The 25084-nt window shown below is 49.0% G+C and overlaps 1 protein-coding gene across 2 annotated transcripts in view; it reads left to right on the plus strand.

Moving 5' to 3' along the window:
- SCARA5 (scavenger receptor class A member 5) overlaps nucleotides 1-25084 on the plus strand; it is a 152977-nt gene that overhangs the window by 88218 nt on the left and 39675 nt on the right. For both annotated transcript variants that reach the window (XM_045286746.1, XM_045286745.1), the window contains exons 4-7: nucleotides 2670-3344; nucleotides 15688-15768; nucleotides 16990-17088; nucleotides 19902-19958. In XM_045286746.1, the coding sequence (XP_045142681.1) occupies nucleotides 2670-3344; nucleotides 15688-15768; nucleotides 16990-17088; nucleotides 19902-19958 (912 nt within the window). The remainder of the gene's footprint in view (nucleotides 1-2669; nucleotides 3345-15687; nucleotides 15769-16989; nucleotides 17089-19901; nucleotides 19959-25084) is intronic.

The raw sequence follows: 25084 nt of genomic DNA on the forward strand, positions 1-25084 counted from the left end.
TGGCTTAGTAACTCACCCACCACCCTCCATCTCCAACCCCCACCCCAGTTTCTGCTGCTAGTTTACTCATTTAATCTCTTTTATATTTCAAGATCGGCCCTACACTGGCTTACCTCATCAACATAACCAAGACAATTAATTCACAAGTGCGATAATAATCAAGGGCATAGAGATTAGTATTTCCAACCCAAAACCCTATGCACCACAAGAGTCTGAACCCGTGGTGCAGGAGGTCGCCAGGAGTCCAGGGTAGCCACCAAGAACCAAGTGCTGAGCAGGGGAGAGTTTGCAGTGGGGATCTAAAATGATGTATCTCCTTCAGGGTAGCCACCACAACTGAGTTGTGCTTCCAGAAAGGTCCATGAAGGATGGTTTTCCCGTGACTCAGGCACCTACACAACCTATGTTCCTCCTTCCCCACTTGAAATTCTAGAAGAAAGCTTTCTGGTCCAAAGTTTCTCCTTTGAACGAGCTGGCTAGCAAGTTTCCCAATTCTCTCCATTCCATGGTTTCCAAGGCCAAATTCCCTCCATGTCTGATCAGCCTCATGTCCTGCTCTGCCTCATCCCCACAACTCGTTTCCATTCCTCCGGTGTGCAAAGCCAACACTGTGTACACCACACAACTAACAAATAACAAGCAGGCCCGGGAAAACCCCAGCCCCAGGGTTTGTAATGTACCTGTGTGGGTGCACAACCTGAATTCCCAGGAGACACTGGGTGAACAGATGCACACAGGCAGGCTTGCTAGCCTATAATTCTTACTACAAGGCCTCTTCATGAGGAAAGGGTCGGAAGCCCCTGGAAGGGCATGTCCTCTGCGGAGGGAATTTAGGAGGGTTTGAGGGTGCAGGGAAGGGAGGGCATCAGCATGAGCTCAGTCTTCACAGGCCCAGAGGGGCCTTGGGTGTGAAATGAGAGCAGGCAGGAAATAGGATCCTGATCTGAGGAGGAAGTTGTAAAATACACACTTGTTGCTATGAACAGGGCTCTTGTCTGCTGCTGGCATTCCTTTGGGCAGATTTGTGGGAAAGCGCTTGGGCTCCCAATCAAGGTGTCTGGCTTTGAATCCTAGCCCCAGGACTTACTTGGGCAACTTATACATTTCTAACTCCAATAGTTGAGAGGATAAGTAGACACCACCTATTAGGTTGAGCCACATGAAATTGGACCCAGATCAGCATGTGAAAGTGGCCACTTACTGTGGTCCAATCAAATACACAAGGCTTAGATTCGTACAGTGGTTCCCACACTGGTTTGCATCATGGAATTACAGTGAACCCTCGCCACTTCGCGCTTCGACTTCCGCGGCTTCACTCTATCGCGGTTTTTGCGTAACAGCGCATGCACTGTCATTACTGCCACTGATTGGCTCATACTGTACACGCTTCTGTCTGCATCGCTACGGAGCTACGTATCAGATGCATTTTTGCTTTTGTACAGTGTACTGTAATTGTTTGCGATTTTAAAGAAATTTTATCTAAACCCTATGATGGCTCCTAAACGAGCTGCTTCTTCTAAGCCTTCTGACAATAAAAATAAGCGCCAGAGGAAGATGCTCACCATCCAGGAAAAGGTAAAACTTTTGGATATGACCAAAGATGGCAAGAAAATCATGGTGGTTGCATGCCATTTCGACTTGAATGAGTCTTCCGTTCGCTCCATCCGTAAAGAGGAAAAAAACATCCGTGCTACGGCTACTTTCACTTTCAACAAGGAAGCAAAGCAAAGTGACAAGTCGTAATAAATTCATAGTAAAAACGGAGTCTGTCCTAGCCGTTTGGATCATTGTAACGTCCAAAATGTTTTACTGTATTTTCCCTTTTTCGTTTAATAAATTGGGTAATACGAGTGTAATGGTGACTAAAGGGTGTTTTTTCATGTCCTTTATGCTCTAACTATGAAAATATTTGATTTACAAATAAGGAATCCTACTTTGCGGAATTTCATTTATCACGGTAGGGTCTAGAACCCATTAACCGCGATAAATGAGGGTTCACTGTACCTCCAAATTAAAAAGAAAAAAGTCTAAAGCCCAGGTCACCACACAGATCAACTAAATCACAATTTCTGCAAGGGGATCATCCCCCTAGGCAATTCTAAGGTACAGACACCTTTGGGGACCACCGACTTAGCCCAGGACCTGGGATACCCAGAAGCATTCCAGTAACGTTAGCTGCCTCTATTTTGCAATCACCTAATGAAGGCGCTCTGGTGGCATAGTGCATTACATGCTGGTCTTATGTCCACAAGGTTGGCAGTTCAAACCTGCCAGCCACTCTTTAGGAGAGAAACAAAACAAAACAAAACACGAAGCTGTCTGCTCCATTAAAAAAATGATTTTGAGAATGATGATGGCAGCAAATGTACAAATGTGCTTGGTACAATGGATGGATGGATGGATGGATGGATGGATGGATTGTGATGAGTTGTACGAGCCCCCAATAAAATGATTTTTTAAAAATTAAGTCTTGGAAACCCAAAGGGGCAGTTATAGCCAGTCCTGCAGAATCACAATGACTCAGACTTGCCTGCTGGCAGTGGGTAGGGGTTTGGTTTTTGCAGTCTTGTTATTGATACCGCTCTATTGCATATGGAACTGTGGACCAGGCCTGCCTCTGGGGTCCGGGGAGGCCGCCCACAATGCTCACCGCTTCTTCTCCTCTGCAGTGTCGCGACCCCGGAGCTCCCCGGACGACCTGAAGGCCCTGACTCGGAACGTGAACCGGCTGAACGAGAGCTTCCGGGACTTGCAGCTGCGGCTGCTGCAGGCCCCGCTGCAGGCGGACCTGGCGGAGCAGGTGTGGAAGGCGCAGGACGCGCTGCAGAACCACTCGGACTCGTTGCTGGCGCTGGCGGCCGTGGTGCAGCGGCTCGAGGGCGTGCTCTGGGGGCTGCACGCGCAGGCGGCGCAGACGGAGCAGGCGGTGGCCCTGCTGCGCGACCGCATGGGCCAGCAGGGCGACGCGGCCCAGCTGGAGCTCTACCAGCTGCAGGTGGAGAGCAACGCCAGCCAGCTGCTGCTGCGCCACCACGGGGGCCTGCTCGACGGGCTGGCTCGCAGGCTGGGCCTCCTGGGCGAGGAGCTGGCCGACGTGGGCGGCACGCTGCGGGGACTCAACCAGAGCCTGTCCTACGACGTGGCCCTCCATCACACGCGGCTGCAGGACCTGCAGGTGCTGGTGAGCAACGCCAGCGAGGACACGCGCCGCATGCGACTGGTGCACTTGCACATGGAGCTGCAGCTCAAGCAGGAGCTGGCCATGCTCAACGCCGTCACGGAGGACCTGCGCCTCAAGGACTGGGAGCACTCCATTGCCCTGAGGAACATCTCCCTCATCAAAGGTAACGCCTGGCCCACCACACCCTAGACTTAGACCTCTCTGCAAGAGGCAGGCCTGCTCCTGTCCCCTCGTGATCGGGACTTCCTGCAGACGCCCCTCTCCAGAGACTCCCCGGGGGTCACAATGGCAAGTGGAGCCGCCATTTGGAGCCCATCTTTTAAGGCTTGCTTTACGTTGTCTGCTCAGATGGTCCTGTGCCCATGTCCAGGGTCTGTTTCCTGGTCAAGCATCCCTAGGGAAATAGCCACGCTCAGTGCTCCCCTTCCTAAGCCTGAGAAGAGGCCAAGGGAGGTTATTGGGGGCAGGATCGCCAGAGCTTGGATTGTTGTTATTGTTGTCAGGTGCCACCAAGTTGGTTCTGACCCATAGCGACCTTATGCACAACAGAGTGAAACACTGTCTGGTCCCGCGCCGTCCTCACAATTGTCCCTCCGCTGGAGCCCATGTTGCAGCCAGGTGTCAGTCGTCTCCTAGAGGGAGTTATAGCCAGTCCTGGCCCTCTACCAGCATGCTGTCCTTCTCCAGGTCTGGTCTCTCGACAGCATGTCCAAAGCATGAAAGATGAAGTCTCCCCTCCTTGCCTCTAAGGAGCACTCTGGCCTTACTCCTTCCAAGTCAGATTTGTTTGCCCTTCTAGCAGTCCGGGGTACTTTCAAAATTCTTTGGCAGCACCACAATTCAAGAACATTGATGCTTCTTCGGTCTTCCTTATTCAATGTCCAACTTTCACATGCATGTGAGGATTAGCTCTCTCTAAATGTTAGAGACAGCTAATCCTCACATCCTGTTAAAAAGATACTATTGGCCCCATTTTATGAGTAGCCCTCATGGTATAGTGGTTACTTTGTGGGCTGCTAACCATAAGGTCAGCAGTTTGAAACCAGCAGCCACTCCACGGGAGAAAGATGGGGCTTTGTATCCAGTAAACAGCTACAATCTCAGAAACTCCCTTCTCCTCTGGCCTATAGGGTTGCCATGAGTCATCATTGACTCAATGGCAGTGAGTTTAGGTTTCTCCCCATTTTATAGATGAGGAACCTGAAGCAGAAGAGGTTAAGTAAGTAACATCCCACTGTTCTGTTGATAAGTAGCAGAGTCAAGATCCAAAAGCTGACCTGCCTGCCTGAGAAATCCAGGATCTTGTCACTGTGCTATCTATCCTGTTTCCCAAGGTGGGGTGCAATTGATGTAGATGTAAGAGAGCACAGTTTTGGGGAGTCCATTCTTATAGTGGAAGCCCATCCTTCCCTTTCTGTCTTCCTCCAATCTACAGAGGTCTCTAGACCACACTTTTTCTACTTTTTTTCTTTTTAATGGTGGTTTGGGTGAGCATTTGCAGAGCAAATGAGTTTTCCATGCTACAATGGAAAAGTATGTTTCATTGATTACAAGCCCCACGGTGCAGTCGCCCTCACCGCACTGCACGCCATGCTTTCCGTTTCCCTTTCTCCTGCTTTCCTGCTCCTGAGCTTTAGCTCTCGGCGCATGCTGCCCCGTTGGGCTTATTGATGGATGGAAGAAGTATGGCCTCGGTGGTGTTACTGCTCACCTTATAGACCTTTTGGGGGCTAGGCTGAAAGTTGAGTCATGCGGGTGAGTTTAGTTTTTAGGCTTCATGGGGTGACTAAGGGCCATAACTTGGGGGATCCCTCCAGTTTCTGTCAAACCAGTACATCTGGTGTCTTATGGTTTTGAGTTTGGGTCCATATTTTTCCCTAACCCAACCCTTCTGTTGTGATTCCTTTTAGAGTTCAGTAGTGGTAGCTGGGCACCAACTAGGTCTCTTGGCCTCATGGTAGTGGAGACTGGGGTTTATGGGCTCCATTAGTCCTTTGGACAAATCTTTCCATGTGCCTTTGCTTTTATTCACACTTTTTTGTTTCAATGAGGAGAAATGAATAGTTGGATTTTAGACAGCTGCTCACAAGCTTTTAAAACCCCAGTTGCTATTCACCAAAGTAAGATGTCGAACGTCGTCTTGGTGGACTATGTTACATCAATTGGCCTTGATGTCCCCAGGGACTACAGTCTAGACCTGACTTTTGAGCTTCTGAGCATTGCCATGCTACAGTATCTTCCTGGGCCCCAGCCACCTTTTTACACAAACCTTTAAAACATTTCTAAATCCACTTCTTATGGCTCAAACAGACAGTGCTCTGAGTCACTCATTTGCCAGGGTTCTTCAGGTGCAATCACCCAAGTACTTGTTGTTTGGTTCGTAGTTTCACGTACTTCAGTTTCATCTCTGTCCTGCCTATATCTGTCTTTCCAGTCTTTAAGTTTGGATTTCATGATGGGCTTGTGGCTTTTTACAGTTGAGTACCACTCAGCCCTGGTAGTTCTCTGGGGCACCACTACTACTTATATCCGTTTTTCCCACCTTCCTCTTTCATGAATGGTGTCATTGCGGCCTCTTGTACAACACAATGGACCACTGCCCCAGCCGGCACCACCCTCACAATCATTGCTGTATTTGGGCCCATTGTTGCAATCGCTGTGCCAGTCCATCTTGTTGGAAGTATTTTTATTTCTCGTTGACCTTCTACTTTCGTGAGAATGATGTCCTTCCCCAGGGACTGGATCTTCTGGATGACACATCCAGAGTAGATGAGGCAAAGTCTTGCTGTCTTTGCTTCAAGCTATACTTCTTCCAACACACATTTGCTCATTCTTCTAGTAGTCCATGGTATATTTCATATTGACCAATGCCTCAGTTCAAAGGGACTAGTGCTTCTCCACTTTTCCTTACTCATTGCCCAGCTCTCACATGAATATGAGGCAATTAAAAATACTATGGCTTGGGTTGGGCACAAGTACCCTGGTAGTGTAGTGGTGTTAGGCTGCTAACTGCAAAGTCCACAGTCCGGATTTTCTACTCCCGTAAAGAGTTTTTATTTATTTATTTATCAATTTACTCCCGTAAAGAGTTACAGTCTCAGAAACTCACAGGGCAGTTCTGCCCTGTCCTATAGGGTAGCTATGAGTTGACATTGACTCAATGGCAATGAATTTGGTTTATTTGGAGGGGGAGGATTGGGCACACTGTAGTGACATCTATGCTTTAACATAACTGACTGTAATTACCTTTCAAATTTTGGAGAAGGACAGGGTGCTGTACCAGACAAGTGTCTGAAGCAGCCTTTCTGCCTCATCTTTGTCCAATTTTTTTCATACGGTCCTTACACACACACACACATAATTCTTGACATTTCCTGGCTCAACATCTACAAATACCCAACTGAGTATGTTTTTCAACTGTGGGCGTATGTATATTATTCTTGAATGGGATCCTAGCATGGCGCTCTCGCTCTCGTTTTGTGACACACTTATTTTCTGTGGGTTTTGTCTCCAGTTTGTCCTCTGCACAGTTCAACAGGGTTTTCTGCTTTGGGTTTTCCATTTCGTCAGACCTGTTGAAAACTCTGTGGCTTCATTATTCTTGTTTGTATTCTTTATGGTCTTTGAGGTGCATCTTTGCAGAGCAAGTTAGTGTGCCATTCAATACTCTGTACATAAAGTGTTCCGCGATATTGGTTGCGTGCCCCCCAATTGTCAGCACTCCTCCCATTTCTACCCTGGGTGCCCTGTTTCCTTTCATCGGAATTTCTCCCCCTTCCTGCTTTCTCAGTTTTGCTTTGGGGAAAGTGGTGTCCTTTTGATCTTGTATAATTGGTTATTCTAAGGAACATGTAACACTCAGGTTTTATTGTTTATTTTATGGGCTGCCTGTTGTTTAGCTGAAAGGGAATGGCTTCATTCCAAGTCAGAAAGGTATGTTGTCAGGCCCAGAGTAGTAGGGTTGCCTCCGTGCTAAGTATGTAAGTCTGATATTTTTGAGGATTTGAATTCTTTGTTCCGTATTTTGTTTGTTTGCTTTTTCTGAGACCCTGTGTTGTGATCCCAGTTCCAGCGGTGAGCAGAGGAGCTGGGCACCAGCAAGTGCTTCGTGTCTCAAGGTCGAGTTCATGGGCTCATAGGCTCACAAGTTTCATAGGTTAATTTCTGTCTTTTGGAGTCGTTACTCCCCCAAGTCTTGCTTTTCTTCACTTTCCTTTGCCCTGGACAGGAAGAAACCAGGACTCTTATCTTAGATGGCTCCTCAGACGCTTCCACGACCCTCGAGCACAGCTTCTCAAGCTTAGTTAGTCTATCCAACCCCATTAGCAGAAAAAAATGTATTCAGCGTCACCAGTACACCTCCACCTCTATAGTCAGAGTGTTTGTACTCTAGGCCACAGGAGCCCTTGTGGCTTGGTGGGTAACAAGCTGGGCTGCTCACTGCAAGGTCAGCAGTGTGAAACCAGCTGCTCCACGGGAGAAAGAGGAGGCTTTCTACTCCTGTGAAGAAGTCTCAGAAACCCACGGGACCTGGTCTACCCTGCCCACACGGTGGCTATGCGTTAGAATGGGCGCATGGCTACGGGTTGTTGGTTTTGTGTAAATACGCTTCATTACGTAGAGGAACTTCCCTTCCACTGCTGCTTTGTTGAGTTTTTCATCAGGAATGAATGTCGAACTTTATCAAATGCCTTTTGTGCATCAACTGAGATGATCATGTGATCCTTTTGTTTTATTTATACGTCGGATTGTATTGATTGGGTTTCCAGTGTTGAGCTTTTCCTGTCGTACCTGGTGTGCATTGCATTTGGTCATGGTTCTTTTCTTATGTTGTCAAATTCTATTGGCTAGAATTTTGGTGAATATTTTTTGGCATCGATTGTTTATGAGTGATGGTGTTCTGTAATTTTTCTTTTGATGGTGTCTTTGCCTGTCTTGAGGAGCCGTAGTGGCATAGTGGGTTAGAGGTTGGGCTGTTAAATGCAAGGTCAGCAGTTAAAACCACCAGTCACTCTGAAGGAGAACGATGAGGCTTTCTACTCCTGTGAAGCTGTACCGTCTTGGAAACCCATGGGGGCGGTTCTACTCGGCCCCTTAGGGTTGCTGTGCATCTGAATGGACTCAGGGACGGTGAGCTTGTCTGTCTGTCTGTGGTTCCTGGCTTTCGTATCAGAGTGATGCTGACGCCGTGTGCTCTGACACTGTTTGAGGAGAACTGGTGTGGACGCCCCTCTGAATGTTGGGTGGAGTTCTCCGGTGACGCTGTCTGGACCAGGGCCTTTTGTGGTTTTGTGAGGTTTTTTTTATTACCTCTTCAGTTTCTTCTTTGGGCACAGGTTTGTTTGGTTACTCTGCCTCTGTTTGTGTCAGTTCAGGTAAATAGTGTGTTTCTAGAAATATTTCCATTTCCTTTAAGTTTTCAAATTTGTTGAAGTTGAACTTTTTCTGGCGTTTTATTTCTTTCCCTTGGTTCCAGGGTAATGTCATCCTCTTGTTGCTAGTTGGGGTATTTGTTCTTGTATTGTTTTTCTTTTGTCAGTTTGGCAAGTGGTTTGTCAATTTTATTGATCCTGTCAAAGAGCCACTTTCTGATCGTGATTTTTTAAATGCTGTTTTTCTGTTCCCTGTTTCATGTATTTCTGCTCCAGTCTTTAGTATTCCTTTTATCTGGTGATTCACTGACTTCTTTTGTTCAAGTCGTAGGGCTAATTTTTACCCTTCCTTTTGGGGTGTGTGCATTTATTTACTGTTTAAATTGACCCCTGAGCACTGCTTTTGCTGTGTCCCAAAATTTTGTGTATGTTTTATCTTCATTCTCATTTGAGGCTAGGAATTTAAAACATTTTTCCTTTGACTTATTTTTTCAATTATCCAGTGTTTTTTAGACAAGGTGTTATTCAGTTTCCAAACTTATGGGGTTTTTTTGTCCTCCTGTTACTGAATTCCACTTTTATAGACCTGTGAGCAGAGAAAATGCTTGGCATTATTTTGATGTTTTAGATTTTGTTGCGGCTTTCTTTGTCACCTAAAATGTGGCGTATTCTGAGAATGATCCATGAGCTTTGAAAGAAAAGTACACTGTGCCCTGTTAGCTGGAATGCTCTCTCTCGGTCTATGAAGTCAAGTTGGTTGATTGTGGTATTAAGATCTGCTGTATCTTTGTTGAATTTCCTTCTAGCTGTTCTGTCTTTGAACGTGGCTTGTCCCAGTCTCCTACTATTATTATGGGACCATCTTTTGTCAATGCCCTTAGAGTTTGTTTCATGTGTTTTGGCATGCTGTCATTGGGTGTATAGATCTTTATGACGGTTATGTCCTCGTGGTGGGTGACTCTTTAATCATCATATAATGTCCTCCTTTCTCTTTTATGGTGGATTTTTCCCATAAACTTTATGTTGTGTCTGCAGTGTGTTTCCTGATCTCTTGGAAATCCCTATACATGAATCTGCTGAATTCCCGGCACCACCACCATATCTTCCTCTGGCTGCTTTTGCTTGGTCACTTGCTGGACCCCTCTGGCTCTGCTTCTTTATATAATTAGATATCATCTGTTATCTCTGAGGCATGAGGTGTTGTTATATCTATTTCTTTATTGTATGTTTGTTGCTGCATTCTGATTTTTGGAGGTTTTCTTGCTGTGGTCTATGTGCTACTGTGGTCACTAGTCTGGCCATAAAAGACCATTCCATTTGTCGCCAGCACTAGTGGTTGGGCAGAGAGGCGGACACCGCCAATCCAAGGGTTACCAGCATAAGGGACTGGGTGAAGGGGCAGGTACCATTGATCTGTGGGCCAGTGGGCCATTATCTGTGTCCACTGTTTTGTATAGTAGTTCATCCCAGTTGGCCTGTCTAATTTTTCAACCTGTGTTTGATGCTCAGACTTTCAACGTTGCCATCTAGGTCCAATTCACCTGCTTTCTCGGGTCTCTGTTGTTCGAGGGGCCCAGTGAGGATGTATAACTCTGCTGCCATCTTGGACCACCTCTGTCTTTGACTTTTAAAGGAGCAGAGAAGTCAGGGAATCCAAAAGGGGAGGCACACCGGGAAGGAATGAAAGGTAAGCAGAGAGGGGAGACATATAAGCAGTGTGAGCAAATGTCTGAAGGCATTACCTCCTTAGGTAATACAGATGGTACTGCCATGGTGGAAATTTTACCAAGTCACAGAATCTGAGTGGTAATCGATCTGGAAAGTGTTCTAGTCCCATTTTCTTGTTTCACAATCGAGGACCCTGAAGTCCAGAGAAGGGAAGTGACTTACTTGCCCAAGTCCAAGACTGAGTCAGTGGCACGGTTGGAACCATGGGAAACATCTCTTGATCCATGAGTATGGGTTTTTCAAACCAAATTTTTCTGTGGACTGCTTTTCTGGAAGAAAAAAAAAAGCAACTGGTAGAAAAGTAAAGAACACAGTAGTTCATTAAAGATTTATCAATGGATGGAATGAGAGTCGGGCATTAGAGTCCAGGCTCCAAAGTTGGATGACAGGCTCCAGTGAAGAGGATTCTGGTAGCATTCATGGGCACCCCCGTGAATGGAGGGCGTGTGAAGAAGTCTTTCTCCTGCATTAAGGGTCGAGAAGGCGCCCCAGTGGCACAGCAGTTAAGAGCTTGGCTGCTGATCTGACCGTTGGTGGTACAAGCCCACCAGCTGCTCCACGGTGAGAGAAAAGGAGCGACCTGCTCGAGAGCCTGTATAGCCTTGGGAACTCTGTGGGGTGGGGGTAGAGCAGACCTACTCTGCCCTCCAGGATTTCTGTGAATCAGAATCGACCTAGTGGTAGCAAGTCTTTAAGGACTGAAAAGCATCGATTAGGCTGAGGAGGCCTGGTGGTTTGTGTCTTGCTCTGTGATTTCATTGTCCACCCATGACTGTCAACTGGGGGCGTGGAGTGGGGGAGTAGAGTTTGTGCCGTAAAGCGTAACAGTAGCACCGCGGTTCTGCCCACCTTCGTCTTGTCCCTCGAGGCTCACAGAAAAGCATGCTGGCCCTGGAGGAAGGAGACTATGGCCAGGGTGGTCACTTTGGGGGTCTCAGTCTTCTCAGCTGTGAAATGGGACCGATGACGCTTACCCCATCCTTATTTTCAGGCCTGTGGGGGGCTTGCATTGCATGGTGAATGAGAGGGCGCTCTCAAAGCTGCAGAAGTAATCCATATGGGGAGTTCAAGGACATTAAGAGTCTTCTTGGAGCAAACTCTTGAGGGCCTCATTCTCTGGGATTAACATGGCGCTGAGGGTGGTGTTTATGTTAAGATTTGGGTCACTGATGGGCTGGCTTCAGGCCTGGCTCATCAGCTGTCCTCATTTGTTCTTGGCAGGTCCCTCCCCCGATTCCAGTGCACGCAGATTCCTCCACCCTATCACTTGTTCCAGGATCCTGGGAATAGGCCAGAGCATGGCTTTTCCCTCCCTGTTGGCTGGACTCCAGAAAAACTCTGGTGTTTCTCCCAAATGCTCAGTCACATATCTTTAGTGCTGTGCTGAAGTTGCTTCCAGCCAGAGCATCTCCCTGGCCCCCTGGGCCAGGGCTGGCCTGCTCTGGGGAACCAGGAAGGCAGGGGCAAGGCTCCTGGCTGGGCTTTGGTGGGGCTGTGAGGGGGATATGGGCGCAGGGCCAGAATGCCTCTCTCCGAACTCCGACTGGCCCCTAGGACCTCTTAGAGAGCAAACCAGGCAGGAGAATCTGTCACCGTGGACAGGAGGTAGTGGGGGGGGCGCAGTGGGGGGGGAGGTCTTTCAAGCTGTTTCTCCTGTTGATGAGAAATAGCCCACCTTTAGGAAGTAGGTCTCATTCCTCCTTGTTTCAGCCCTCTCTCGCCTGCTCATGATGGGAAAGAGGAGAAATGTGACAATGTAAGAAGTTGAGACGCTACAAAGCTCAACTGGGTCTCAGTGGGAGGAAGTGATACCATACCCACTTGTATGATGGCCCCCAATTCCTTCTTTGAGTCCTTACTGGATGCCAAGGGCCGTGGGCAAAACAAAGTCACAGAGGCAGGCTCTAGCCCTGCACACAGGCCTGTCCTCCTTGGGAATCACAGTTGGAGGAGGTGTGAGCACCTGGTGAGTAGCGTGGGGCACAATGATCTCTTTCCAGAGCTAGCTGAGATTTGGAGGCCACGCTGGTGGTGCCCAAAGAGATCAAAGGGAGACATGAGATGGACATCAAGGTTGAAGGGAGGGGGGCTTAGAATGGACTTGCAAAGACCTCCACAACCCATTTACTGTGTGTTCAAAATTCTATCACTGTGTAGGCTTTTTTTTTTTTTTAACTTCTGCCTTTCCCCAGAAAACAGGAGTCTTGGTCGTGTAGTGGTGACACATTAGGCTGTGACCCACATGGTTGGCAGTTCAAAACCACCAGCAGCTCCTCGGGAGAAAGGCTGGGCTTTCTACTCCCGTAAATAGTTACAGTTTCAGAAACCCACAGGGGGTCGCTCTGAGTCAGCACTGACTAGATTGCAATGAGTGTGGTGTTTTTCCCCAGATACAATGGACTTGACTCATGAATGTTAGTGCTGGGTTTGCCAGATAATATAGACCACTACTTTAGAATAATCACCAGTAGTAATCATATGGTATTTCGGATGAAACATTATAAAAAATGAGGTAGACATGGGTCAAGGATGGCCTTACCATTCAAAGGTTTATAAAGCCTTTTTTTCCCCCTGGATTCAATATGTCATTTAATCTACCTACTCTTCAATACCACTGCATGAAAGGAGCCCCGGAGGTACTGTTGGGTAAGCATTAGACTGCTAACCACAAGATCGGCGGTTCAAATCCACCAGCTGTTCTATGGGAGAAAAATGAGGTTCTTCTCTGCTCCTGTGAAGGCTTACAGGCTTGGTATCCCTGTGGATAGGGTAGCTGTAAGTAGGAATTAACTCAGGGGCTTTTTAAGTGGTACCACCGGATGAGAGAGGAATTTTTACCTCTCTTTTACAAAAACAGACATGGAATCAAGATGCCCCACATCCACATTCAAGCCCAAGACACCCAGGTTGTCTGTTCTAGCTCTGGTAACAGTGCCCTTTATGAGAATTATTTTCCGAAAGATCTAGACACGGCACCACACCCACAGCAGCGCCACTCGAAGATCCTCTGCACCTGTGACCAGTTCCATCCCTGGGGTCCTGGGTGGCCTATGGAGAGGGCTAAAGAGGGTGAGTGTAGAGTGAGAAGCCGGCAGGGTGTACCGACGGGGAATTGCACCTGGCCACAGAGCTCTACCGAGGGCATGGATGCAGACCCTTCTCTTGGCTCCGTTTTCTATAGGCTTGACCTTGCGAAGGAACCCTGGTGGTGCTTTCCAGTAAGCGTGGGACTGTGAACCGCAAGATGGGCAGTTCGGACCTGCCAGCCCCTCAGCTCATTAGGAGGAAGAGGAGGCTCTCCATCTCAGTAACCCTACATAGGGTGGCCATGAGTAGCCGGCGGCTACTCGGTAGCACTGGGTTGATGTTGTTGCGGTCACACTGGTGACACTCATTTGATAACGATGCCTTGCCTTTCTTGGGTAATCTTTGGCATGCTCCAAGCTGGTCCTGAACCTCACTGCTATCATTGAGGACCTGGAGTAAACATGGTCTGGCCTCCTTGGCTTTTCTTTACAGAGGAGAGGGTGATGGCTACCACATTAGTCCTCCTTAAGTGATTTATGTAATTTCTGGAGTTTTAAGTGGTTCATTACTTTCCCCTGTGCATGTGCCATGGAAATATTAAACAGCTGTCAGCTTCAGTTAGGGTCCAAGGACAGTGCCAACTTTTGGAATGTATCGGTACATCTCGGTCTTGGCTGCCTGGTTGTTTTGTATGTATGAACACCCTCTGATCTCATAGTTGTTCATTCATCAAATAGTTATTGTGAAAGACACTACTGCTATGCTGTGACTATACCGTTTTGACATTTTGCTGGATACTCCCCCCACCCCCACCCCACCCCTGCCCCGTTCACAAAGCAGCTTGACAAGCAGAATGGAGACTTGAGAGCTTGGAGCCGATGAAAAGAAAAACAGGCTGCTGCTGTTGAGTGAACTCCGGCGGTGACCCCATCTATGTGCCAGGAGGCACATAGTGCTACGGAGGGTCTGCAGTGTCTGATTTTTCGAGAGGTAGATCGCCAGGCCTTTCTTCCAAGGAACATCTACGTAGACCTCCAACATTTCCCTTAACAGTCGGGGGGCTTGGAGTCCTTGCGGGAGGGAGCTGGTGGTTTGGTGAAGAGAGCTCCCAGCCCCCTAGGAGAGGGAGGCCACGTGAGACGGGGGTCCAATGGCATGCAGCATGTGTGTTCAGGTGGTGCTCTCTTTCAGCAGGAATCCCTGGTCAGAGAAGGTTTTACCGTGAAGAAGGTGGCCATGAGCAGGTGCCTAGGGGTGGGGGGCAGACTCCCGGGAGCACCAGCATAGGCACAGCAGGCACAGTGGTATGGTGACAGGAAAGTACAGTGTGTTCTGGGAAGTGTGAGCTGTCTAGTTCAGTGGGTGTGGCCGAGTGGAGCTGGGACCAGACAGGTCTGGGACCACACTTCAAAGTAGTGTCATCACTGTAGGGATTACATCAAATCGTGTCTGCTAACATGCCTTTCAGAGCCTCAAAGCCCAGCTCACGAGGAATTAGAAACTCAGCCCCCCATCCAGGTAGTCAAGCCAGAAATCTGGACTCTATTGCAGCCTCCACCAATAGCTAGCCTTGTTCTGGCACTCGTCTCCTTCCTAGGCAGCTTTAGAAGGTGCCACTTGCCTGTCTCTGGTCCAACCGCTTCCCAGATTCTGAGTTCCAAAGTCTCTCTCCTGTTGTCGCCTCCTCATTGGTCTTTCTGCTTCTCTGGCCCGGTCCACACCCTACCCAGAGGGGTCTTTTTGCAGCTCTGACCAAGCTCTTCTCTCAGGCCCTTCAGGCCTTCTGCTGCCCTCAAGGTCAAATCCAGCACTTCACCTGGCCTTTAAGACTCTCTACTTTCTAACCCCAGTGAATGCCCCCCACCCACCCCCCGCCCCCAGCTTTGTAGCTTACATGGGTCTTTCTCACCGTTCAGCCCTCGCAGGGATGTGTTCCCTCTGACTGTTGTTGTTGGGGGCCCTTGATTCTGATTCATAGCAACTGCACGTGATGGAGCAGGACAGCCCTGTAAGGCTCGTTGTTGCTATTGCTGTTTTTGTTTTGCTGTCATCTCGACTGAAGAAGTCTGCCGGGTCTTCCTCCCACAGAGCAGCTGGGTGGGTTCGAACAGCCAACCTTGAAGTTAGCAGCCAAACCCTTCCGTATTGTGCCATCAAGGCTTCTTTGCTTGGCTACCTTCTGGTTATCCTTGACCTTCCTTTTGAATCTCACTTCTTCCAGGAAGTCCTCCCTGATCTCCCAAGACTGGTGTCTCATAGACTTCCAAAGTGCAATGCAGACCCTTCCCCTCTCAAACGAGGAGGATTTTATTTCCTTCGCAGGTGTCAGGAGTTAATAAAACAGCCTTTTGACCTTGTTGCTCTTTGTAACCTTTTCAGGACCACCAGGACCCAAAGGTGATCAGGGGGATGAAGGGAAGGAAGGCAAGCCTGGACTCTCTGGATTACCTGGACTTCGAGGTATGTGAGATGCCAGGAATGGGAGCCGCTGGGGGCAGCAGGGATCTCCAGCCCTGGATTCAGAAGGCTGTGGAGGCAGAACCTTTGGACTCCGGAACAGATAGATCTATGCTAGGAGGAAGATTCTCTCAGGGCTTCTCTGACGTCCCTCTACCCCCTGAGTCCATTTTGTTCTCCCCCAGCCATTTGAGTTTATCTGGGGAGGGATGACTACTGAGAAACAAGTTTTCTCCACGTCTCAGAAAAAGGCCAAAGAAAACCAACTAGCATTCAAAGCGGGAAAGAACAATTAGTCCATCAGTTAAGGGTGTTCTGCCTTACAGAGATAAATATGGACTTAGGTCAGTCCCCTTGGGAGCCCGGGGCTCACGCTCACTGAAAACGTTTGTTGATTCTGGCTTTCCGGAGTGAACTGTGGGCCTGTGGCCACCAGACTCATGGCCTGGGGCCCAGGGGCTGGTCAGGCAGCAGGCCACCCATCCATCTACTGACCTTACTCACTCCCTCTGCCCTCCACTCCCCTCTGCTTGTGTTTATCAGATAATGAATTTGATGGGCTTTATTGGTTATTTTTTAAGGTGAATTGAGGCCATTTATATATTCCTCCTAGTGATTACCAGCCTCCCACCTCCCTCCACCTGCAAGCACCAGTCAGCCCTTCCCATCCAGCATGATGAAGACAATTGACCATGAGCTTTTGCTTCAGGAAGACCTGGCCTCAGATCCTGTTTCTAACACTCATTACTGTGTGGCTTTAGGTCACCTTTTTAACCTTTCTTGGGCCTCAGTTTTCTCATCTGAAACCCAGATGAAATAATATTGACCTCAAAGTCTGTTGTGAAAATGAAATATGATCATTTTTTGGAAGGCATCCCGAAAAATGTTTGGCACATAGAAGGTGCTAAAAAAAATTGCCGAATCCAAATTTCCAGCATAGCTGGGGGTGAGGGGACAGCTCCCAAGGAGGATGAGCACCACAGCTGTCACTCAAGACAACATTAGCTCTTTCAGGGAGAAGGGGCTTGACCCTCCCTGGGTGATCGGTGCTCAGGAGGAGGGTCTGAGCTGCCTGCTCTTGATACTGCTTTGACAGCGTCTTTCACTTAGCTGGCAGAAGAACCAGGAAGCCGAGATGATCGGAGGCACTGGGTAGATCCTTGAACCTGACAATGGCTCTAAGGCTGAGCTCACCTTTCCACCGTTGGTCTCTTGTCTCCTCAGGTCTGCCAGGGGAGAGAGGGACTCCAGGACTGCCTGGCGCAAAGGGCGATGATGGGAAACTGGGGGCCACAGGACCCATGGGCATGCGTGGGTTCAAAGGTAACAATAACGAGTCTGCACACGCCCCCAGCCTCACACCCTGGTAGCCCCTGGGAAACTCCTGGGCATTGGCACACACGGCTGAGCTTCTCGGGCCGGCCCTGCCACTGACCAAGATGAGTAACCTTAGGCAAGTCTCTGCATCTCTTTAAGCAGCCACGTCTTCATCTGAGAACTAAAAATCTTCATACTCCCTAACACATCAGTTTCAGACATAACAGGGCCCTGATGAGGATTGTTGTTGCTGGGTGCCATCCATCAGGCTCATTCTGACGTGGAGTGATCTCGTGTGACCTAGTGGCACTGCCCCATCTGGCTCCCTTGGCTGTCATCGTTTCGGGCACCGCGCGCCAGGTCTCTCATGCAGAAAAGGTGCTGGGTGGAACTCGTTTGCACCAGCAGTGGAGCACTTAGCCATTTATACCATCAGGGCTCCTTGCGATCAGGATGAAACGAGGCATATAGCTGAGAGAGCTTCAAAACACTGCTGAGAATATGGAATGAGAAGATAATGGAATTTCCCCCCTGACTTTCTGAAGCCCTCGTGTATGAGACTGTTTTAGAAAGCCTTGTGGTTTCTACCAAACTTCAAGGGAGCATCACTATTGGTTGCTGGGAATATGGGAAAGCCAGGAGAACCGCCTTCGCTGCAATACCTGCTACCCCCTTCGAGATTCTTCTGCGGTTTTCTTTCCTCTCCCAGATACTTGGAGCGTCAGTCCTCAGGTTTACATGGCCAACGATGTTTCGTCTCATTTTTACCTTCTTCTTCCTGCCTTTTCGGAGAACCTAACTTTCAGAACTTCTCTGTTCCTGTTCCTTTCACAAATGCCCAGGCCTCCAGGCCTCATGTGCGAGAAGCTCCCCCACATTGACCTGCTGCTGTATGGTGGCCTGAGTCTAGATGGTCTCTTGATCTTGGATCACCAGGACAGGATATTCTATTTTCTGGTTGGCGACTAAACAGGCTGAGCTTTCTCCTTCATGAAGCACTTTTTTTTAAAAAAAGGTTTTTAAAACAGATTTTTAGAAATCATTTTATTGGGAGCTCATGCAACTCTTATCACAATCCATACACACATCAGTTGTATAGAGCACATTTGTACATTCGTTACCCTCATCATTCTCAAAACATTCGCTCTCCATGTAAGCCCCTGGCATCAGCTCCTCATCCCCCCCAAAACAGATTTTAAAACCAATACATAGTTGTTAAATGAAAATTAAATACTAAAGAAGTCTTTCAAGAAAAGAAAAGAAAAAAGGAGCGTTCCCTCCCCTTACTCCCTTTGTGCTTCCTGCCTGGAACAACCACTATAAACATTCTGGAGTGTACCCTGCCAGACCTTTTCCTAAGCACATACATATATGCATATATTATGTATATATAGCTGCCCTTGTGTGTTTTTTTTTTTAAACAACTCAAATTACACGCGGCCTTCTGCAGGGAAGCATGCTCCCTCTCTCTTTTCCCCACAGAGTATGCAGTTTGCAGCCATCTTTCTGGAAGTCCTTAGAATAGAACTCTGTTTTAATGCCCATCGAGTGGTGGTGTCAGAGCCCCCCAAAAGCCTCTGTTCTTTTAACTATCTCCTGAGAAGGAAATGCCACAATTCTCCGGGAAAGCCCCCCTCGTGTTTTATAGGCTCTACTACAGGAAGATCTGCTGACATGTATATAAACTGTCTTCCTCCCTATAACACTGGAGCCTGCCACCCCCACTCCCCACCCTCTCTCACTGTACTTAGATGTAGACTTCTAAAAGTGTGATTATTTTATAGGAAGATCTTTACGTCTTCCTTCTTCCAATGGCCACATTCTTTTCGTCTCTGCTGGTAGGTGCTGCCCTTTACTGCTTAAACTAATTTATTCATTAGGTGGAATTAAACTTTCTCACCAGTACCCCCTCCTCTTCCCTAGGTGACCAGAACCTGCTAAGTCATTGGATGCTTTTTATCTGCCCTGCCCTGCCAGGCTCTGTCTTCAAGGAGCTTCTGGCTTGGCATGTGTGTCCCTTAGCCTGGGCCAGCAGATAACAGTTGATTCACAAATGGGCTTTGTTTCCATCTTTTTTTTTAGTAGTTTTTTTGAGATATAAATAACATCATACAATTCAGTAGTCCAATCACATTAAGAAGGGTTGTGCATTCATCATCACAATCAACCTGGGCATATTTTCTTCCTGCTTGACCCATCATGTTGACTTACCTCCCCTCTCCCCATCCTCACCTCCATGGGCAGCGTCCCTCCAGACGGAGCCTCCGGTGAATCCCGACTGACCGTGGTCTAGGAACGTGCACAGCCCTAACCTCAGACAAAGAGCACTGTGGAGTGGATGCCAGCCGCTCTCCTTAGGCTGGAATGTAACACCTTGTCATCCGATCTCTCTCCCTTTTGACCCATGTTGAATTTATTGATTTTTTGTTCTGTGTTGTTTGTAATAGTTTCTGCTTTCTTTTCCATTGAGGTTTTCCTCTTTCCGGTTTGGTCACCGTTGCCCAGTCCTTTGTTGGTTCTTCTCTTCGTACGTTTTCTGTCTAGGGAAGTTGGGATGGGCGGGTCTATGAAGGCAGCTACAGCATTAATATTGGCCTGTTTCCATCTTCTTGTTTCTCTTTTTTAACCGTTTTATTGGGGGCTCTTATCGCTCTTATGACAATCCATCCACCCACTGTGCCAAACACACTTGTACACATGTTGCCATCATCCTTTTCAAAACATTTTCTTTCTACTTGAGCCCTTGGTATCGATCGGCTCCTCATTTTTTTTTTTTTTTTAATGTTTCCATCTTTAACACCAGTTCTCCTCTATCCCAGGTGACCGAGGCCCGAAAGGAGAGAAAGGAGACAGAGGAGACAGAGCAGGAGATACCAGTAAGCATCCCTGAATACCGTGTCAGCCCTGGTGGCCCAAGCAGCCCCACAAGATTAGGCTCCAGAGGGCCCAGGTGTCATAGGAGCCTCCTGATCTACCTCCAGGTCCCTCTGCTGCGGGGGAAGTTTCCACAGGTGGTGGAAGGCGAGAGGTTGTGGAGGTGGGCCTGGGGGCTGACAGCTGCCTCGCTAGCTAGCCCTGTGCTCTCGGTGCCTCTGTACTGGTAACCGGAGAGGTGATGATAGTAAGAGTCCCAACTGCAGAGTGTGGTCATGATCCATGGATGCCTCGCCCTCCTAGCACACTCACGGCGGCACCGGGGCTTGGAGTGAGTGCCCAGTAAGTGTCACGACTCCTCTTCCGTGTCATGCCCAGGTCCGCTCCACTTTCTAACACCTCGGGATGCTTGCCGAAAGTCAGCTCCTCAGCTGATTAAAATGCATTCCTTCAGTGGGTCCTTTGGTGGGGACAAGGGCAGAGACCAAGGGGAATGGAGAAGCCCGTGGTAAGCGGTTGTATTACTCTGTTTTTCTCCTCCACCACGAATCAAGAAGTGAGGCCAGCAAGCTCACGCTGGCAGATGGCCAAGTCTAAGAAGGGGCATCTTTCTGACAAGAGGCCTTTCTAAGAATGTTGTACAAGGGAAGCCTGCATAGCTAGTTAACACCAGGGGGGAAGGGGGTTACTTGTAGGATTTCTCCTCTTCAGGATTTACTTTTCCCCAAAAAAATCCATGTGTAGACTCTTGGAGAGATTTCCAGAGAAGGACGAGTTGATCCTCCTAGCCAACTTGCCAGAACTTCCCAGTGTGCAGTACTTGGTTGAAGCTAAGACACTGCCAGTGTGTGCCGGCACAAGCAGCTTGTCCTCGTCTGGGGCACCTGGGCTCTACTCGGTGCTGCAGAACCAGCCTGGAGGAAGAGGACCCCAATTCTAGGTTGCGCTTGGAAAGTGAGAGACAAAACACACTGCAGATTCACACGTGAGACCTGGGTTTGTGGTTTCCTAAGGGGCGGGGTGGGGAGGGCTTCCTTGGTTTCAGCAGTCCCTTTAAAGGGGGCTTGCCTCCCAGTTGCTGCCGGTCCAGGGAGGGGAAGGCTGAGCAGCAGAGTGAGAGTGGGGGTGCTGGAGGCAGGAGGGAAAGGCCAAAGGAGATGAGCGAGACCTGGTTGCTTCTTGCCCACAGTCCAGGGCAATGAAAGGGCTTGCTCTCCCCCTTCTCACGGACTTCTACCCTGAATCAGCAGAGCCTCCTCCTGGAAAGAGCCCTTTTCCAAGGTCCCAGCCTCCAGCCATGACTGTTCAGCTCATCTCCTATGACTTCAGCTCTTCCCTTCCTTAGAGATCCAATGAGAGAACATGGACGTGACCGCTCTGGGTGAACGCTCAAGCGATGGAATCACATGAGGGGAAGCAGGGAGGTGCCTTGGCTGGGCCTCAGCTCCTCATTCCCACCTCACCTTCCGCAGTACAATCCACAAGGCACTTCCTGTTCCTCACAGTTGTTCTAGCATTATCTAGAGTCGCTTTCAAGAGCGGCCAAGGGCTGAACTGGGAATTTCCCAGCCAGAGGAGGAGATCTGGTGGACTCTGATGGGAACCAGAAATAAAGACTTGTGAGGGCAAAGGCGTGGGGTCTGGATCATGTTTGGGACCGCTGTGGCGGACCTGAGTCGCATCGATCGTGAGCTGGGGGCTAAAGGTTGCCTTGGCAATGCTGCTGGCTTTCTCCTACTCTGTTTGTTGACCGGTTTCTGACCGAAGGCTGCCAAGGTAGCTAAGAAGGATCGTGACATTTAGCGAGCACTGTGAAGTAAATAAATCCTGAAGGGGGTGAGGAGGAGGGGAGGAACTGTGGAAAGCTGACCTTTGAAAGGAGATCAGAAACACTGCCCACATGCCAGAGGGGTTCTTGTAGGAATTCTTTGGCCCTGGGTCTTGGGGAGAGAAGCGTGAGAGGGGCAGAACCTGGAGGAAGGTGGTGGAGTCTGCTGAGTGGGAGGGATGCTTGTATGGCTGTTAATTGGACCCGTTGGGCTGAGCCGGGGACTTCAGCAGTTTGGGGCACAGTCGTGGGGGGCTGCTCCAGGGATGGGGTGGGGAGAGGGTGCCTAATCCTCTTGGCCCGTAGAGCCTCTTGACTGTGCACCAAGAGACTGACATCAACTCTGGAGAGCCAGTCCTTGGGGACTGACGGCTTTCTTTTCTGCCACGAAGAGGTTACACCCTTCCTGGAGCCCAGAGCTCAGACAACAGCTCTTGCACAAAGCGCTCTGTTTTTCCTTCCTTTCCCTGGACAAGACACCCAAAAAGTGCTCTCCGTGTGTGATGGAACTGGAGGAGAAGCTAGCTCAGCAAAGACAGCTCCATTGACAGGGGGGCTGTATGCAACGTGAGGAGGAACTTGGGATAGATACAGCAATGATAAACTAACGGACCCGTGGACACCCCCACCCCCAGTCTATCTCCTCGCCTTCAGAGACCCAGCAAGGCACACAGACTGTCCCAAGTCCTTCGGCAATGGCAGAGCCTCGGTCAGACCTCTGACTTCTCTCATTCTGGAATGAGCGTTTCGGCCCCTGGTCTTAGAGAATAGGGTTAGGCTGCTTCTCCTGGGTGCCTGAAAACTCTTGGATGATTTTCCCACCAATATTCCAGGCTGGAGAGGCACCATCGAAGGAGTCAGTGCTGGCGTCTGGGCAGATCCCTTCCCACGGCCTCCACACCCTCACCTGCTTCCGACCCAGCCCGCACCAAGCTGTCTTCAGCCTCCTGGCTGTTTCCAAGGACCTCCAGTCCAGAAGCGTTAACTATATCCCTGAGAACCAGGCTCTGAGGAGGAAGCTAAGGATCAACTTTCAGAGACGGGTGGAAATTCTGACCAGTACTGAGTGCCCACTTCTGGGGGGTTCTTAGTCATTCCCCAGGGCAGGGGCATGGGGCAGAATGAAATGGGTGGGAAGAAAGAGTCCCCAACACCAGAGGTTTACCCTGCTCCCACAGTGTATCCTGCGAAGGAGGAGTTGTGAGCCAGGCTGGTTTCTGGAAACCCTGCTTTGGCCTGTGGCCACAGAGGCTTTAGAAACCCAGAGGGCTGCTTACAGAAGGGCTTCAGGTTTAGCTGCTCCAACTTCTCTATGGGGGGAAACTCTGGCCGTCGGTTTCTGTAAAGATTGACAGCCTTGGAAACCCTCTGCGGCAGTTCTACCAGCCCTCCACCCTCGCTCTGTGTCAGCATCGCATGATGGCAATGGTGTTGCTTTGTGGTGTTTGTTGTTTGGTTTGCTCTTGGCTTGTGGAGTCCTTCAGAGTCCCCAGGTGGCACAAACACCTGGCTATTGGCTGGGAGGTTGGCAGTTCGAACTCACTTCGGGGAGCTCTGAAGACAAGCCTCAAAAAGTCCACGGATCAGTTCCACTTCGCACACATGCCTCCGAGTCAACTGGAGGGCCCCTAACAGCGATAACAGGGAGCCTTTACCAACACCTCCGACATGCATACCTTTAGGAGCAAAACCCTGGAACTCCAGCAGGTGGAGATGTTACCATGCTCAGGGGATTAGTGAGAGAAACCATGCAAACACCCTCATTTCAGTAGGGGATGCTGGAGAGGGGAGCGAGAGGGGTTCCTTTGAAGAGCGAGTTACTCAGAAGATGTCTCATGAGCCATGTTTTGGGTCAATATTAGACTTTTTTTTTAAGACCAAAGTCTTGCTATTGTTTACTTATGTTTTGATAGTCGTAGCATTTTAGAGTTGGGGTGGGGGTGGATTTAGATCAACTCCTCTTACACGCCAACCCCCTGCCGCCAGTTCACTGAAGAGGAACCAGCACTGAAAAATGGACAGCAGTCCTCAGGGCACAGGGCTAGTCAGTGGCCAGATTGGGCCTACACCCCAGCTCTCCTCATTTCTACTTGGTGGGAGGGAGCGCTCTTTCTGGTAAAGGCAGTATCAGTCATTTGGTCCCATATTGCACTTTGGGGAGTTTGTCCAAGGGGGAAAGAAAAGGTTACATATACACAGAAAGGCATGTTTTACCCTAAAATGTGGTTCATTTGCAGAAAAAATAAATAGTCTTTTTACAGTGAGGAGGGTGGGTAAAGGATTTAGTTTTGTTTAAGTCCTATCGCATGAATTCAAAGCAGGATATAAGTTCAGATTGTTTAAAACCAAACAAAACAAAAAAATCTTTCCTCAATTTGGCTTCACATGGAAAATAAATAAATCTGCCTAGTGACTGAGGAGTAAACTCTAAGCTAATGATTGCCGAGAGTGATCATGGGTCTTAGAAATACACTCTCAAAAAAAGTTTTAGTGCCTCATACCAGCTTTTGAAAATTTGGGTTGCCAGTTTGGGGACGGGTGCCCGAGTGGGGCACGCCAGTGTGCAGTGTGATATCAGCACAGAGCTGTCAGAGTGGTTAGTGGTGAGGCAGGTTTTGCTATAACGGCTGAGATGTTGCTCTCTGTGAATGAGAGATGTGCAAAGCTAGTCCTTTGGAGTCTGTGAGGGCCGTTGTTCTCCTCGCTCAGCCTCGCGCCGGCTGTACCAGGTACAACAGGAAATCTCTTTAGGATAATACTCGTTAAAGCAAAGGTAGGGGGTCTGGATATCATCTATGACATCTGGGACAGACCTAAGTCATTTCAGTAGGGTAGATGCTAAAGGTTGTCTGGGTCGGGCTGCTTACTCTCTTCTCCTCTGTCGACTCGTTTCTGACAGAATGCTGCCAAGGTAAAGAGCCCATGACCTTGGGGCTTTTGCGTGTCGGTTCTGCCTTATGTATGTCAGAGGAGAACTGTGCGCCTCAGAGTTTTCAAGGGCTGTGATCTTAGAGAAGCAGATCAGCAGAACTTTCTTCCTGAGCACAAACTGTGTGTGCCACTGAAATAGTTAGGTTTATTGTGCCAACCTGGACGATAAACACATGTGGGATTAATTGAAGGGTGGAGAGCCTCGCCTTTCTACTTCTCAGGTCTCTTACTCTCTAATGGTTGGATCAGGGTACAGCTGTCTTAGCCAGTTCCCTGCTTCAGCTTGCAAGGATCACTTCCTGCGAGGCATCCCTGAGGAGAAGCCACACGAACCTACCCTGATCCAGCTTTGGGTGCTGGAGCAGCTGC

This window comes from Echinops telfairi, unplaced genomic scaffold (assembly GCF_000313985.2).
Source record: "Echinops telfairi isolate 266 unplaced genomic scaffold, ASM31398v2 ScPeMD7_9;HRSCAF=40, whole genome shotgun sequence".
Lineage (NCBI taxonomy): Eukaryota > Metazoa > Chordata > Mammalia > Afrosoricida > Tenrecidae > Echinops > Echinops telfairi.